The 16,995-nt window shown below is 51.2% G+C and overlaps 2 protein-coding genes across 3 annotated transcripts in view; one reads left to right on the forward strand and one right to left on the reverse strand.

Moving 5' to 3' along the window:
* Window positions 1–51: 51 nt before the first annotated feature.
* On the forward strand, window positions 52–11,231 carry SAV1 (salvador family WW domain containing protein 1). 2 transcript variants are annotated; one of them, XM_044271462.1, is made up of 5 exons: window positions 52–287; window positions 2,078–2,524; window positions 3,770–4,040; window positions 4,853–5,008; window positions 8,713–11,231. In XM_044271462.1, exons 1-5 carry the CDS (start codon window positions 194–196, stop codon window positions 8,906–8,908), a joined length of 1,164 nt encoding a protein of 387 aa, XP_044127397.1. In that variant the 5' UTR covers window positions 52–193; the 3' UTR covers window positions 8,909–11,231. The 2 variants fall into 2 exon arrangements, with proteins under 2 accessions (XP_044127397.1, XP_044127398.1); XM_044271463.1 differs by having other exon boundaries at window positions 103–252.
* Window positions 11,232–14,534: 3,303 nt separating this feature from the next.
* ATL1 (atlastin GTPase 1) overlaps window positions 14,535–16,995 on the reverse strand; it is a 31,422-nt gene continuing 28,961 nt past the window's right edge. Inside the window, exons 13-14 of the mRNA XM_044272008.1 lie at window positions 16,807–16,821; window positions 14,535–15,173 (exon numbers count right to left, since the gene is read on the reverse strand). Coding sequence (XP_044127943.1) covers window positions 15,063–15,173; window positions 16,807–16,821 — 126 coding nt within the window. The 3' untranslated portion in view covers window positions 14,535–15,062. The remainder of the gene's footprint in view (window positions 15,174–16,806; window positions 16,822–16,995) is intronic.

Below are 16,995 nucleotides of genomic sequence, written 5' to 3' on the forward strand. Positions count from 1 at the left end.
TTGTCATGTGGCCATGTGACTTGAGGTCTCCGCCCCCTCCCGAAACGTCCCGGTTGTGAATGTGGCGAGCGGCGCTGAGGGGCTGTGTCGTTCCCGGGAGCCGCCGGCAGAGGGCGCGCGGGGGGACATGTCAGTGCGGCCGTAGAGCGGACACTATGAGGGGACGCGCCGCGTAGCGCAGCCCGGGGAGGGGATGTTATCCAGGAAGAAGACCAAGAAAGAAGTCTCCAAACCTTCCGAGGTGCAGGGGAAGTACGTGAAGAAGGAGACGTCCCCCCTGCTGCGGAGTGAGTGCCCGGGGTGGAGGGGGGGCGAGGAGAAGGATCTGGGGTCTCCTGGGGACTGGGGCTGTGACCACGGACTGTACACGGAGGTCTCCAGGATGTGCCGGTGTCCTGAGATATTTTCCTACCGGAGCAGAAGTTTACAAAGTGACGGAGAGGGGCACAGGGGTGTGTGACGAGGGTGAGGGGCACAGGGGTGTGTGACGAGGGTGAGGGGCACAGGGGTGTGTGACGGGGGTGAGGGGCACAGGGGTGTGTGACGGGAGTGAGGGGCACAGGGGTGTGTGACGGGGGTGAGGGGCACAGGGGTGTGTGACGGGAGTGAGGGGCACAGGGGTGTGTGACGGGGGTGAGGGGCACAGGGGTGTGTGCGGGGCACAGGGGTGTGTGACGGGGGTGAGGGGCACAGGGGTGTGTGATGAGGGTGAGGGGCACAGGGGTGTGTGCGGGGCACAGGGGTGTGTGACGAGGGTGAGGGGCACAGGGGTGTGTGACAGGGTGAGGGGCACAGGGGTGTGTGAAGAGGGTGAGGGGCACAGGGGTGTGTGATGGGGGTGAGGGGCACAGGGGTGTGTGACGGGGGTGAGGGGCACAGGGTGTGTGACGGGGGTGAGGGGCACAGGGGTGTGTGACGGGGGTGAGGGGCACAGGGGTGTGTGACGAGGGTGAGGGCACAGGGGTGTGTGACGAGGGTGAGGGGCACAGGGGTGTGTGACGAGGGGTGAGGGGCACAGGGGTGTGTGACGGGGGTGAGGGGCACAGGGGTGTGTGACGGGGGTGAGGGGCACAGGGGTGTGTGACGGGGGTGAGGGGCACAGGGGTGTGACGGGGGTGAGGGGCACAGGGGTGTGTGACGGGGTGAGGGGCACAGGGGTGTGTGACGGGGGTGAGGGGCACAGGGGTGTGTGACGGGGGTGAGGGGCACAGGGGTTTGTGATAAGTGTGAGGGGCACAGGGGTGTGTGACGGGGGTGAGGGGCACAGGGGTGTGTGACGGGGGTGAGGGGCACAGGGTGTGTGACGAGGGTGAGGGGCACAGGTGTGTGTAGCGGGGTGAGGGGCACAGGGTGTGTGACGAGGGTGAGGGGCACAGGTGTGTGTAGCGGGGGTGAGGGGCACAGGTGTGTGTAGCGGGGGTGAGGGGCACAGGGTTGTCCTTGTGTTTTCTGGTGACCTCAGAATGCCGCTCCCCTTCTCTGCTGTGTAGATTAGGACCAGGGGACGGCATTTATGGAATTGTCCTGATATTTCGGGCATTTTGCCCCCGACCCTTGAAGAACATGAGCTTTGCGGTTGCACTTTCCAACTGCTGCAAAGTCCGACCCGTTCCTGTTGCATCCCCTGCAGCGCTGCACGTTACACCGCCCACCGTATTCTCCAGGATTAGTTCTGCCGGTGGACATGACCGCAGCTGCCCCTCAGGATGCCCCATACTTCAGAATAGGCCATCTTTATCAGATCAGTGGGCACCCGGCTCTTGGCATCCCTGCTGAGTGGCCGTGTGAAGGGTCTGCAGCGCCTGCATGGTTTCCGTAGTCGCTGTGGGCAGAACATCGCAGTTTCTTCCTGTGCAATATCCTGCGCAGCCGCTGCTAAGTAGAGGAACTGATGTGAGCAGCGTGTGGCCCCTTCAAACAGATGCCCGGCGTGGGTGCAAAGAGTGGGAGCGCCACCTATCCGTCTATATTCTGCACTTCCCTATAGCGGGTGCTGGGGGGGGGGCACGGAGCTGTCAGTGTAATGTCTGCACGTCTGTGTCCCGCTTGTTAAATCTCCTCCACCCTGTCCTTGCAGATCTGATGCCTTCTTTCATCCGCCATGGACCAACCATCCCCAGACGGACTGACCTCTGCCCGCCAGAACCTGCTCCTTCTCAGTATAACCCCCCAGGGGACGGGGCGGCCACTAGAAACCAAAGCTTTTTACGGACTCCGGTTCAACGGCCGCCCCACGAGGTTCTGCGCAGGGAGAGCAATAGACTTTCTGCTCCGTCCTATTTAGTTCGGGGACTGGGTGACGTCCCGAGAGAATATGGATCCTCGTCTCAGTCCTTCTTAACGGAGAGCAATTCTGTTCTGGAGAACGGGGAAGCCAAGTCCAGGTACTTCTGCGCAGACCCCCACTATGAGGGGCAGAGACGGAAAGCGCTCGGGGAGCGTGCACACGAAGAGTACAGATACTATGAACACGGGGGCGATCACATGCAAAGGATGCTGCACGGGCCGGGCCGACATCCTGCAGGTGAGTGAAATAAATGGTGCATGGGGGTGTAAAATGACATCCCTGGGGTTGTCACTTCCCTTCCCCCGCTCCTCTTGGTCATTCATATATATGGGCTTTATTTGGCAGGGGGTCACAGTGAGCATGCCCCTCCCTTGTTAAGCCTACGGCAGGGGTCGGCAACCTCTGGCACTCCAGCTGTGGTGAAACTACAACTCCCAGCATGTCCCATTGACTTGTATAGGAGTTCTGAGAACAGCCAAGCAGCTGTGCATGCTGGGAGTTGTACTCTCACCCCAGCTGGGGGGCTGGAGATTGCTGATCCCTGTCCTGCGGCAGCGTGAATTTCTGGAATCCCCTTTACTTATGCATTAGTACAGGGTGAAACTACAAGTCCCAGCATCTTCCATTCACCTCTATGACAGTTTCAGCCAAGCAAGTGTGCATGTTGGGAGTTATCTGAGCGCCGGAGGTTGCCGTCCCCTGCATTAGTACATTACAGCCCCCTGCAGGGGTCCTATGAACGGAGCTGCCTATGGTCAGGCACGTGTGCTGCTGCAGTCATCTCCTGGACCTCCGTTTTTGTGATCAGTGGGGGTTCCCAATGTCTGACCCCCCCCCCCCTAATCAGGCCCTTATCCCATATCCTGGCGTTAATCTTGGTACAAACTTTTTAAACATAAATTAGGAAAATCTGGAGCTTCACGTGCACACGGTCCGCAAAATACGGATACCGGCCCTATGCGTTCTGCATTTTGCGGAACGTTATGCCTTCTGTAGAACTGTCCTACTCTTGTCTGTAGGGACAAGTAACAGGACATGTTCTATTTTTTTGCCGGGTCGCACATACGGATGCGGACAGCACACCGCGTCTTTTGCCGCCCCAATGAAGTGAATGGGTCTGCATCCGATCCGCAAAAAATGCAGATCGGATGTGGACAAAAACACGGTTGTGTGCGTGCGGCCTAAGACTGAAGAAGAGCTGTGGTAGGGGACGGTCCCCAGCCAAAAGTGCGGCCGCCCCTTTATCTCCGTGCAAGTGAGTGAAAGTGTACTTTCCCTTTAAGGCCCCTTTAAAGTAACCTTTTAAATCTGACCGTGCTCCAAAAAAACCAGCGCTGCGCTCATCCTCCTGCTCACAGATTCCTCGGGGAGGGGTGGACGGCACTTTACATTCCCGCGGGTGAATGACCCTCTTAAGCCGGACATTTCCCGTGCGGCTCCTTCCTGGTGAAGCTAACGTCAGTGTCTTCTGTCCCGGAGCAGGTATCGGAAGGATCGCCGCCACCTCGCTAGGAAACCTAACCAACCACAGCTCAGAGGACATGCCCCTTCCGGGCGGGTGGACGGTGGACTGGACCATACGGGGCAGGAAGTACTACATAGACCACAATACCAACACTACGCATTGGAGTCACCCCCTGGAGAGGGAAGGGCTGCCCCCCGGCTGGGAGCGAGTGGAGTCGGCAGAATTTGGCGTTTATTACGTGGATCATATCAATAAGCGGGCTCAGTACAGGCATCCGTGTGCGCCAAGGTAAAGACGCCGGCGTATATTCCTCTCCACGAGGAACCAGCGATGGGGTATGTTCACACAACGCAGATTTGTCGCGCAAATTCCTGGGATTGAAAATGAGCGGGGGGCGCGATTTCTGCATGCTCTGTTCAGATAAATCTGCACCATGTGAATATACCCTTACCCAGCATGTTAAAGGGATGGCCCCACAGGGTAGGTGATAAATGTATGATCACTGGGGGTCCCTGCGTCCCCCTGTGGAGTGGTTGTGTCTATGCGCAGCATCCTCCTCTCCATTGACTTCTATGGGGCTGCCCAGAACGACATGGAACTCTATGGCAGTGAACGGAGTGTTGGTGATGCACGTGCACTACCACTGCTTATACACAAGTGACTCGTGGACCCCGTTCTCGGGATCACTTGGGGTCCCAGTAGTGAGACCCCCCCCCCAGCTTCTCGTATATTTATTAGCTAGAGCCCTGTTCTAGTGATCACAGAGTGACCATACATTTGGCCATTGTTCCTTGGCGGGGACACTCGGCGGGGGGGGCTCTGGCAGCCGCTTACTCTCCTTTCTCCAGAACACATGCACACTTAGCTGGACTGAGCTGCATGTGCGCAGGGGGTTGAGAGGAATAGCGGACGGCTATCTATTACGTATGGCAACTGAAAAAAAGTAGTTCATGTAATTGCATTTTATGCACTTTTCCTAATTATGGTCCTAAAATAGCAGGAAGCTTTGTACTGAGTATTGGATGTTTATCGCATCCTCGGTTTCCGCCGCGGTCGGGTCTCCTCTATCCGTGCTCATTCAGACTGTATTTGTCCCGCAGTGTGCCCCGCTACGACCAGCCCCCTCCCCTGCCTCCTCCAGTAACGTATCAGCCGCAGCAAGTGGAAAGAAGCCAAGCGCTCCTCGTGCCTGCCAATCCATACCATACGGCCGAGATCCCAGATTGGCTTCAAGTCTACGCCAGGGCCCCCGTGAAGTAAGTGCGCTTTGTGTTCTGCATGAGGTCATGGTGAAGTGGCCGTGAAATGGCTGCAGTGTGTGATTTAGTGACCGGATCATCCGCAGAGATCACATCTGGTATTTTGCTTTTTGGATTTTTCTTAGTGTTTTGTGAGTTTTTCCTGCTGGATGTGATCCTCGTACTGATTACCGGATCTGTGCGGCATGTGCTAATGGGGGGCAGACAGTTACAGCAGGGGCCCGGCTTCAGTCAGTGCCCCCCACCAGTGTCAGCCAGAGCCTCCCCCTAAGGGCTCATGCACACGACAGTATTTTGCGTTCAGTATACTGGCCGTTTTTTTAGTTCAGTATGCGGAACATATACGGAACCATTCATTTCTGAGGTGTCTCCGTGTGCATTCTGTTTCAGTATTTCCGTACCGTGAAAAGATAGAACATGTCCTATTCTTGTCCGCAAATCACGTTCCGTGGCTCCATTCAAGTCAATGGGTCCGCAAAAAAAAAGGAACACATACGGAAATGCATCCGTATGTCTTCCGTATCCGTTTCGTTTTTGCTGAACCATCTATTGAAAATGTTATGCCCAGCCCAATTTTTTCTATGTAATTACTGTATACTGTATATGGGTCCATTCACACGTCCGCAATTTTGTTCCGCATTTCCGGGGCCACGCGATGTTCGGCCCGGCTCCGGAAATGCGGACCCACACTTCCGGGTCCGCATTTCCATTCCCGAAAAAAATAGAACATGTCCTATTCTTGTCCGCATATTCTATTAGTGCCGGCGATCTGCGGTCCGCAAAATGCGGAACGCACATTGCCGCTGTCCGTGTTTTGCAGATCCGTGTATGCGCAAAACACACACAGATGTATAAATGGACCCTAAGGCATATGGAAAAACGGAAAGGAAACGGAAACAAAAAACAGAACAACGGATCCGGAAAAAAACATACTGTCGTGTGCATGAGCCCTAACAGTGAAGACCAGAGTTCCCAGTGCAACCCACCAGTGACTATAGTGCTCCCCCATCAAAGACAGCAGAGCACCTCTGGACAGTGACAACCAGAGTGCTGAATGTCCCCCAGCGGTGACAACCAGAGTGCTGAATGTCCCCCAGCGGTGACAACCCGAGTGCTTCCCTCTGACGTTTCTCACTGGCTGCTATCAGGTTGGATGTTACTGGGGCCCCCCGCTGTGCAACTGATACAAGGGCCACATACTATTGTAGTCACTCATAGCCTGGACTACTTGAGCCGCCGCCTCCTGTTGCTGGACCAGGCCGCTGACATTACAGACCAGGAGCACAGAGCCCCAGCAGGAGAGATGGTGGGAAGGAGTCCGGCTTCAGTCAGTGCTGTGCTTGCGCAGTGACCCGGAGCGCTGCATCAGCACAGCCTGCGAGCTCAGTTCCTGCCCCTCGCCCCAGGATTAATGGTGCAGCGCTCCAGACCAGAGAGAGTCTCGTGTGTAGAAATACGCTTGAGAGTTGTTTTTTTAACAGAGTAAAATTGCCTTCACCGCCGTTATTACGACCTCCGGTTGGCGGTAGGCATGGCCTTACAGCTCTGAGATATAGTAGCGGGCATGATGACGGACAGCACATGGATTATGTGCCGATTCCAGGCCCCCGTGGGCTCCTAAATGGCTGATTATGATTTTCATTTGCTGTACACTTCAGATCGCTGTTCGCCCCCCCCCCCCCCCCCCCCATGGACATGCATGCTAGGCTTGGACAAGCGTGCATGTTTTTTTCAGTGCAGTGACTAGAATGAGCCCCTGCAGCTTATCTCCAGTGGAGCACAAAAGAGCTGAAATCTCACATCCCCGCCACCCTTCTTTTGTTGACATTGGGGGGGAAAGAGTCTGGACACCCCACAGATGTGCATGGGCGCTATTAGGACACGTATCCGCAGCAGTTTTGCAATGCAGGGGGTAAAATCTGCTGCACACCTGCAAAATTCACACTGGACGTGCAACGTGTGGCCGTACCCTAACAGAACGGCAGCTCTGAAGTAAAAACTGCTGCTGTAACAAACTTCTAACTAATCAGTGTGGAGCGATTTCCCTTGTTTGTTCTCGGGCGCTCCCATCCCCACGGCCCGGCAGACACTTCTATAATTAAAAAGCCAGACCTGGCGCAGGGTGTGCATGCATGGCGAGGGCGGCGGGTACACCGTGCCCTGTTAATATGATGAAGGCATTCTACAGGCAGCGCCTGTAAAGCATCTATAGGATCCAGTTGTGGCTCCGCTTAAACCTCTGCTCGCTGCTGGTTTCACGTTAACGTTCTGCAGTCGCCCTGTTGTTCCCGGGCTGGATGATTCATATGCACAGAAATGTTTTTGCTGTCATGGAGTGAACCTGTAACCTAGCACTGTATTCCCAGCACCCCTCCCCCACCCTTCATGTCTCCTGATTACTGAGAAGGTAATGAGGTGTGCGTTTGCGCTTGGGGCAGTTGGCTGTCTTGTGAGGAAGTCCGAGGACGGCAGGAATTGCCCCGGGCAGGTTTCGGGATGGTTGCAGAACAGATGCGGTTTGTGTACAGGCTTTCGTGAGCCTTTCCTCAAACAAATATCTTTTCACTGATGACATTTACACGTAACGCTGCAGATTTACCAGATGCCGTTCCTGTGATACTGGACGATTGCAAACCTTAAAGGTCCTCTGCCAGCAGATCTGCCCCTATCACACCGGCTGACCTGTTACATGTGCGCTTGGTCCTCAGCTCTATTGGAGTGAATGGGACTGAGATGCAATACCGCCCACAACCTGTGGACAGAGGTGGTGCTATTTAAGGGGAGGGGAAAAAGCAGCTATTTTTTTATGAATCCTGAACAACCCTTTTAAGCTTTATTTGCATACAACTGGACATCCCCTTTAAGCTCCATTTACATTAAAGGGTCAGCAGGCTCGTCCCTATGACACTGGCTGACCTGTTACATGTGCACTTGGCAGCTGAAGGCATCTGTGATGGTCCCATGTTCATATGTGCCGCATTGCTGAGAAATATGATGTTTTATTATATGCAAATGAGCCTCTAGGAGCAACGGGGGCGTTACCGTTACACCTAGAGGCTCTGCTCTCTCTGCAATTGCTGTGCCCTCTGCACTTTGACAGGACCAGGTGTGATCACATTTACACTGCCTGGTCTTGTCAATCAAAGTGCAGAGAGAGCAGTGCCTCTAGGTGTAATGGTAACGCCCCCGTTGCTCCTAGAGGCTCATTTGCATATAATAAAACATCATATTTCTCAGCAATGCGACACATATGAACATGGGACCATCACAGATGTCTTCAGCCGCCAAGCGCACATGTAACAGGTCAGCCGGTGTCATAGGGACAAAACTGCTGACAGATGCCCCTTAAAGGGGTTGTCCAGAAAACATGGCCGCTTTCTCCTAGCATCACCCCTGTCCACAGATCGTGTGTAATTACAGATTAGCGCCATTCAATTCAACAGGGCTGAATACCAGACAGAATATTCTGGCTAATATCAGGGAGCTGTACACAGGGCGATTCTCAGTTTAGCAGATCCCTACGAGCGGGGAGTAAGGCTTTAGCGCGGTTTGCGGTATGTGTCGTGTAATTATTCTAATGAAGCTAAGGACAGTAGGTTCTCTTGACTGGGACTTACTCCATTTCTCTGGGATCCTCCTGCTTGCACGCCGCCATGAATTATCTGGATCCTCTGAACACATATTTTTCTTCCTCCTCACAGATATGACCACATCTTGAAGTGGGAACTCTTCCAGCTGGCAGATTTGGACACGTACCAGGGCATGCTCAAGTTACTGTTCATGAAAGAACTGGAGCGGATAGTAAAACTGTATGAAGCCTATAGACAGGCGCTTATTACCGAGGTGGAGACGCGCAAACAGAGACAGCAGTGGTACGCTCAGCACAAGAACTTCTGAGGAACCCCTTCCCCGGCGTTCTCCTCCTCCGGACTCGAAACGTATCCCCTTTTTCTCTCGGTGCCTTGATGGTTCATTTGGACAGACCCATGTCTACAGTAACGACCACATCTATAATCCATAAAGGGAAACTCACGGAGTGGAAAGTTTTGTCTGACCGTTTAACAACCCCCCCCAAAAAAAATATTCAGCAGGGGCACCCCCTCCATGGGGAGACGCACATGGACACCGCTTCACGTTTTGGCAAGTCTGAGCCAATGATATTATGGTAACGAGATTTTCATGGAGCGTTTCACCTATTATTATACAGGCAGCCATTATTTTTTTTGTAACCATTCACTACTCATTAGATTCTGGTTGCTGATGAATTAATAATCTGTGCAATAAATGGCCTCGTGAGCCGCGTTTTATGGCAACTACATGGGTGACTTTGCTGCACCCGCAGGTAGTCGGCATGACGCCAGCGGCATTGTGTTTTTTACGTGTGGATTGACAGGAAAGAGTCTCCATCTTTCCGTGTCATCCTGCCGATGGTTGGAACAGTGAAGATACAGCTGCCATCAGACAGGCTAGTGGGGGAGAAGGTAAGTGCAAGTGATGGTGTAGACCAGGGATGGCCAACCTGCGCCTCTCCAGCTGTTGTAAAACTACAATTCCCACCATGCCCTGCTGTAGGCAGTCTGGGCATGCTAGGAGTTGTAGTTTTGCAACAGCTGGAGAGCCGCAGGTTGGTCATCCCTGGTGTAGACGGTGCCCGTACCTGCACCCTATAAATGATGGCAGCTTCCGGATGCTTGGTGTAGCTAATACAAATTCAACATAACCTTGGGAATTTTGCAGCAAATGGGTCTCTATGGCCGAAGTTAATATGCACCAGCTTCCACATTTGGTGCAACACGGCCAGGCCTCCTGATGGAGGGGCTTTCTGGTTCTTTCTAAGCACGCCTCACCCTAACCAAAGCTGATGTGGAACCTTATTTTATACGTGTATGTCTGAAATGTCCTGATCGCCTTGCAGGCTTCCTAAAGGGGGTTTTATGCCTTAATATAAATGGCTCACCATAGGTAGAAAACCAGACGCCTCCGGCAAGCGGGGACAGGGCGGCTGTGTAAGAGCACATCATGGATGTTCACAAATGCCTAGGTTAAGGTGCATTCACACTACATTTTGCACATGCACTGGGAAAGCTCCTGGCATATACGTCAATCATATCCATAGCCCCCATTCCTCCTTGCTGCATAGTACAGTGTAGTCCATTGCATGCTGCTATACAGAGGCCTCCACTAAAAAGAAAAGGTCAGAGCCTATGGGCCACATATGCCACCGTATACGTCCTAAATCCTCTTGAAGTATACCTTCAGCTTACACAGTGTGCCTGCACCCTAATACCCTAGGGGCGTATTCACATAGGCCATGCCCCTGCTAGCCCGGTGAATGGTGCGTAGAATCAGGACGGCATGTAGATGACAGCGTTGCACCCATCCGAATTCCTAACTCTGGGTATGACGTAATTAAAATGTAATATTCCTTTAAAGCCTCGAGCGAGAGATTAGACCAAAGATGGAGACAGAGCAGATACCACGTCATTAGATCTAGTGTACCGACCAACCATCTAATGCAGGCATCCTCAAACTGCGGCCCCCCTCCAGCTGTTGTAAAACTCCAACTCCCACAATGCCCTGCTGTAGGCTGATAGCTGTAGCCTGTTTGGGCATGCTGGGAGTTGTAGTTTTGCAACAGCTGGAGGGCCGCAGTTTGAGGATGCCTGATCTAATGTGTATGGGAGCCTTCTACGGAAGAGGGGGGCGGTATTTCAGCATGCCCATTCCTTTTATTCTTGGAGCAATAAACCGCCCCTGAGATGTCTTTATTTCTCTCTCCCTGTTCAGAACACACGCACGTTTCGTAGCGCGCCCAGCATGATGCATATGAGTAGAAGCGTGTAATGTGTACGGCGTCTTTATTTTTTTATATTCTATGTATGAGTCTCATGTAACTGGAAATGAAGCGAAAAGACGCGGCAGACTGGTGGACGTCACACAGCTGCTCCCCCCGGCTCCCAGTCATCGTCTGTGAATTACCTGTCCACTGTTTGATTCTCACGTATACCACAGAGCTGTCAGTGGTGTATATTTATTATGAGCCTCCAGCTGAATATACTGTAGCGTATACTGACACTAATTACTATGCAGGTGGGTTTTATATTTAAGAAAGCACAATGTATTTTTTTTAACCTTTGTGTATCCGTTACAATCTCCAGAGTAAGTGTATTGTCTTTTAGTCCATCCTAATTGTGTGAATATTAAACTTCACTAAAAAAGATATCCATTTCTTACGTTTATTGCGTTGTTTGCTTGTTACGTTTTCGCTGCATGGCCCAATCGGGAGTGCTCATTCACAATGAACAAGTTGGTCAGCGCTCATTATAAGCGCCTTTCCCACGGCCAGATTTAAAAGGAATGGGGAGAAGCCCTTATGATTATGCTCGATTGTCCCCAGTTTGCATATGGTCAGCAGCACGTCCCAGGCCATGTACTGCATGACAGATACACCCAACAACAAAAGCGATTGTGGCGACTTTATATGGGCCAATCATTGGGAACAAATGTTCATATGAACGCATGTTCCCCATTATTGGCTAGGAGCTGTGCCCCTGTAAAGGGCTCTTCCTTCTTATACCAGTCACCCACACCTATGGAAATGTTTCTGGAGGTAGCGGAGATAAAGCCCTTATTGTGGGGGAAGGGATTTTCCTGGATTTCCGGTAAGTTATCCCAGCTGTTCTGAGGCCTGGAACGGTTGATAACGGGGAACAATATATTCTGTTCAGCTGTAAATACAGATAAGACGCACTTTACATCCAGCGTCCCTTTGAGAAGACAGAGCGTAATTAAAATGCTGCTTGTCAATCAGCTCTGCATAAATCTACGTGGTCGTGTGAAGCGCCATTCGCTGCCAGCTTTGTGAATGCACCTTTTGAACCTCTGGGTGGATGCTGAATTTGTGCTCCTCAATGACATGGGCATGCAATGAATTGGAATAACTATGTAAAGGGCCCTGCCTGATGTTTGGGCGGATTACCGCTAATGAGCGTTCATACAGACACTTGTTAGCGATAATCTGCCTGTGTAAACGGACCGCTGATTACCCGTTAGACGAGCAAAACTCTTTTTCATCAGATAATATGACTGTTTGTGCAGGCACCTAAATCATCGTTTGCCGGCAGTAGTTCGTGGGGTCTAAACAGCCTCTGCTGCTGGCAAATAATGATTCAGTATGGGAACAAGCGATGGCATTAGTGATCACTGCCCCCCATACTGTGGAGTCCTCCACTGACGAGCGGGCGATTGTCTAGAAGGAACACTTCCCACCCGACAATTGCTTGCTGCATCGGGCCATGTAAAGGGGTCTTAAGTGTGTGTTCACATCTGCATTGGAGGCTCCTTTTAGGTTCCTCCATCACAGTTTCTGTCAAAAATGGGAGAAAAAAAATAGCACAGCATGCTGCGCAGAAGCCCAATGGCGCCCATTATAGTCAATGAATTCCGTCAGACTACATTCTGTGTCTGTCATGTGATGGAACAGGAAAACTGAAAGCCCAACACAGATGTGAACACCGCCTAAGGCCGAATGCACACGGCCGTGAACGGTCCGTGGTATCCCGGTCTGGATTCCTGCTGAGAGCAGGAGCGCACGGCGTCATTGGTTGCTATGACGCCGTGCGCTTCATGCCGCCGCTGCACTACAGTAATACACTGCGCTCTCAGCAGGATGCCAGGCCGGGACACCACGGACCGCTCACGGCCTAAAACTGCTGTATAATGGCACCTGCTTACATGTAATGTTTTAATATAAAGCACTCTGCAAAACTTAAGCCTCATTTACACTATGGGACTGAAATGGTGGGAGCTTACTCAAGGAAATGGCCAAAAAAATATTTGCAAGAAAGCTAAAACTGGACAGCTTGTATGTGGAGTAAAGTGATGGGTCTACATGTGAGATCTCGAGGACTGCTAGCCGTAATACCTGCACCAGAAGAATGATGAAAACTAGATTTTTGTACTTACCGTAAAATCTGTTTCTCTTCCGTTCACTGGAGGACACGGCTTGCCCATGGGTATAGCTGGTGACACTAAGCGCAAAGGTGTGATCTCCTCCCTTCAGCTATACCCTTCCCACAGGGACTAAGCTAAATCAGTTAGTGCAAGAGCAGTAGGAGAAGCCGGACAAATCCAGGAAACCAAACTACGTACAAACCAGAGCCACTCAGGCCCGTAAACGAGAGAACGAGTGGGAGCTATGTCCCCCAATGAACGGATGAGCGGAAGAGAAACAGATTTTACAGTAAGTAGAAAAAAATCTAGTTTTCTCATCCGTGTCATTGGGGGACACAGGCTTGACCATGGGACGTTACATAGCAGTCCCAAGGGTGGGCCTAAACAACCCCCCCGGGCCATTTAGAGAACCGCCGTCTGCAAATCTCTATGCCCCAGAGAAGCGAAAGACGACATGTAGCCGCCTGGCATACCTGCAGGGCCAAAGCCCCATGATGCACCGCCCAAGAGGCCCCCACTGCCGGAGCAGAATGAGCGGTAACCCGGGGGGGCCCGGTCACTGACACAGTACGCTTCCACAATGGCCAAACAAATCCATCGGGAAATGGAGGTTTTAGACGCAGCCAGCCCTCGTCTCGGCCCCTTTGGAATGACGAACAGGGAATCCGTCCGCCGGAAAGATAACGTCCGGGACAGATTGATGTGAACGGCTCGTACCAAATCCAGCGTGTGGAGAGACTGCGCATGAGGTAGCGCTATAGCCCCGGCCAAACGGAGAAGCCAGCCCGGAGAAAAGAACCAGCAGGGAGCCGATGCGGGAGTAGGCCGCAGTGAAGACGGGGCCTCAATTAGCAGTGGCCTCCGCGGCGCCCCAGACCGGAGACGACTCAAAGAAATAAAGAAGGGCCTCTGGAATAGGGCGCCTTGTACCCCGGAGGCTTCTGCGGGAGGGGGGTGGGATAGCTGTTGGATAAGGGAACGTTGACCAGTGTATGACAAGCCAGGGAAGGGGCAGCTGCACGTACCTGCACAGGTAACCTGGACACAGCTGTACAGAGGAAAATGTTAAAGTGGATTCCACATGAAATCAGCACTACCTTTCCTTCATTCTCAGGGTCCCAGAGGTCAGATCCCTAGTAGGAGTAAGGGCTCATGCACACGAACGTGTTTTTGTCTGCATGTGATCTGCATTTTTTGCAGGTCGGATGCAGACCCATTCCCTTCAATGGGGCTGCAAAAGATGCAGACAGCACACGTTTGTCTGTTCCGTTATATCTGCAAAAAAAAAAAAAGGAACACGTCCTATTCTTGTCCGCATTACGGACAAGGATAGGACTGTTCTATTATGCGCCGGATATTCTGTTCCGCAGAATGCACATGGCCGTTATCAGTGTTTTGCGGATCCACAATTTGCTGACCCGAAAACAGGCAGCGGCCGTGTGCATGAGCCCTAAGGTGTGAAAACTCCTTTAGGACAAGGCCCATAGTCAGTCCCACTCACAGCACAACAAGTGTCTCTTAGAATCGTCTTTAATGTACGTTTATAAAACCTTTTGAAACATCTTCGCCATAACCAGTATGTACCATAACAACAAAATATACAATATAGTCATAAATACAAGTGTACAGGCAGCGTTAATGCTCGCAGCGATACAGAGCGCCTGCCAATGCAACCACCGAATACATGGCAGGCTGGCATCGGTTTTCTGCTCCCTTAGCATAAGCTGCAACAGGACAGTGAGTAACTATTCATCAGAATCAATGTGTGTATGTAAAAGAATGAACGTGGTGACCGTATAAGCAAGATATCATAGTAAAAAGTATATCATTACACGTGTGTTTAAAAAGAAATGAGCATAAGCCATTGTATGTTTGGTTATGTGCCCCAGCATTTCCATAGCAGTCTGGTGGTACCAACCTCGAAACCCCACACCAGGGTCTCCGTAATTAAAAGGTGTCGAACAGGGTCGATCCTCCTCGACAACTGTGATGGTAGAACGCACTCTCCAAGGTGTAGTCATAACGCGCTACCATTAATATTTACCAGTTGGTGAACACTTAAGTTCATGCAGCTTTTACTGTGGGCCTGTCAGAGACGTTACATGTTCTTCTCGCGATCTTCAGCACCAGCCTCGGGTTGTTGAGCAGGAAACGCGTGGTGATATAAGTGTCTGTGCGTAGCTGCGGCGCTATAAAGCTTATAGAGGGCCTGCAAAAGGGAAAGGGGAGAAAACCAACTTATATTTCTGCATAGTCTTGTCTTGTGAGCTGATAGATACCAAGCAGGAGGCTATTCTGCCTATGTAAACAATGACCTGCAGGCAGAACTCCAGTTATCTATACTAGCGGCCAAGCTGGGACAATCCAGCTATTACGAGACTAAAACTCCCAGCAGGCTAGGAGTTGTAGTTTCACAACAACTAGAGGGCCGCAAACTGCAGATCGTTGATCCATGCCATCAAATTGGGTCAAAAATGGCTACCTCCAGTCAGAGGCGTTAAATAAAATGTTCAACCTGAGCACTGCTGCCCTTAAGCTAGGAAATACAGAAGTCTACCAAATACATATTCATGTACAGAACCCTAATAATTACATAATTAGCTATAAAGCAGCCAGACGCATATTATTACACAGCTTTCAGGTCTAGCACAGTGAAGGTTACTGTCTACAACCCTGGTGGTCTAAGGCATTGCAGGGGTTAATTTCTGTATGGCAGGTGTTCTATAGCAGTAAAGGTGTTAGTGGCAGCACCCTGGTGATCTAGGCAGTGTAATGGTTAATATCAATATTCCTGATATTCTGGGGCACTCAAGGGGTTAATTTCCCTATTCATGTTAATCTAGGGTAGGGATTCTCAACCTGCGGCCCTCCAGCTGTTGTAAAACTACAACTCCCACCATGCCCTGCTGTAGACTGATAGCTGTACGCTGTCCAGGAATGCTGGGAGTTGTAGTTTTGCAACAGCTGGAGGGCCGCAGGTTGAGCATGCCTGGTCTAGGGCAATTAAAAGGTTAATATTATTATTCCTGGTAATGCAGGACAATGAGGGGGTTAATATCGGCGTGCTTGGTGGTCTACAGTATTGAAAGGGTTAATGAGCTGAGTTTTCATAAAACTTTTGATGTCATAGAAATATATAAAAAGTTTTGATCAGTGGGGGTCTGAGTGCAGACACCCCCCACCGATTGCTAGGAAAGGAGAGAGAAGTGCTCACATATTGCGCTCTCCTCTCTGCAGGATAAGAAGCGAGACGACTCAATGGAAATTCTATGGACCCGTCTTCCATACTCTGCAGTGAGAATGGAGCGAGCGCTCTCTCCTCATTGTAGGGATCGGTGGGGGTCTCAGGGCTCAGAGCACCATCTATCAAAACCTTTGATATGTCTGTATGACGTATCAAAAGTTATATGAATACTCAGCCACACTTTAATATCAGTATCTTGGATAGTGAAAGGGTTAATGTAATGTATGTATGAACACTGTGGGGTCTGATGGCTGGAACCCCTTCTGATCATGACAACAGGGGGTTGCGAGTCCCCTGTGTGTACGGAGCAGGGGTCCTCTCACATGTCCGGGCGCCCTCACTGTGCGATGCTGGCTGAAGCATGTGAATTCAATGAGACGGTAACTAGCCGACGTACTGGCAAGAGCGCGCACATTGTGCTGAGAAATACCCTGGAGCCTAAAATACAGAAATCGCCACCATACTTACTAAATGAAGTGCATTAATCAGTTCAATGTGGCCCAGATTACTGCGCGTTAACCGTATTCCAAATAATGGTTCACCTGAAGTACCAGTGATCAGACACGTAATTCATACATATAATTCTTCGGAAACCTACCTCATTGGTGCTTCCCTATTTCAGCAGCATTCAAAAAGAAGAAAAAAAAAATCATGTTAATTTTCGTATCATTTGGTTATAGTTAGGAGGTAGGAATCAGTGAATATATTTACACAGAGCCGCTCGTGGGCTCGTGCACCCCATCTCATCTCACTACCTACACCGAAATATAGAGGGAGCCTATGGAGC

Source organism: Bufo gargarizans, chromosome 11, assembly GCF_014858855.1.
Source record: "Bufo gargarizans isolate SCDJY-AF-19 chromosome 11, ASM1485885v1, whole genome shotgun sequence".
In the NCBI taxonomy this organism is placed as follows: Eukaryota; Metazoa; Chordata; class Amphibia; order Anura; family Bufonidae; genus Bufo; species Bufo gargarizans.

Bases quoted from the DNA above. Each gene is read 5' to 3' on its own strand.
- SAV1 (XM_044271462.1), top strand. From the start codon at position 194: ATGTTATCCAGGAAGAAGACCAAGAAAGAAGTCTCCAAACCTTCCGAG. The intron at 2,525-3,769 runs GTGAGTGAAATA...GTCCCGGAGCAG, and splicing joins GCCGGGCCGACATCCTGCAG to GTATCGGAAGGATCGCCGCC. The intron at 4,041-4,852 runs GTAAAGACGCCG...TTTGTCCCGCAG, and splicing joins AGGCATCCGTGTGCGCCAAG to TGTGCCCCGCTACGACCAGC.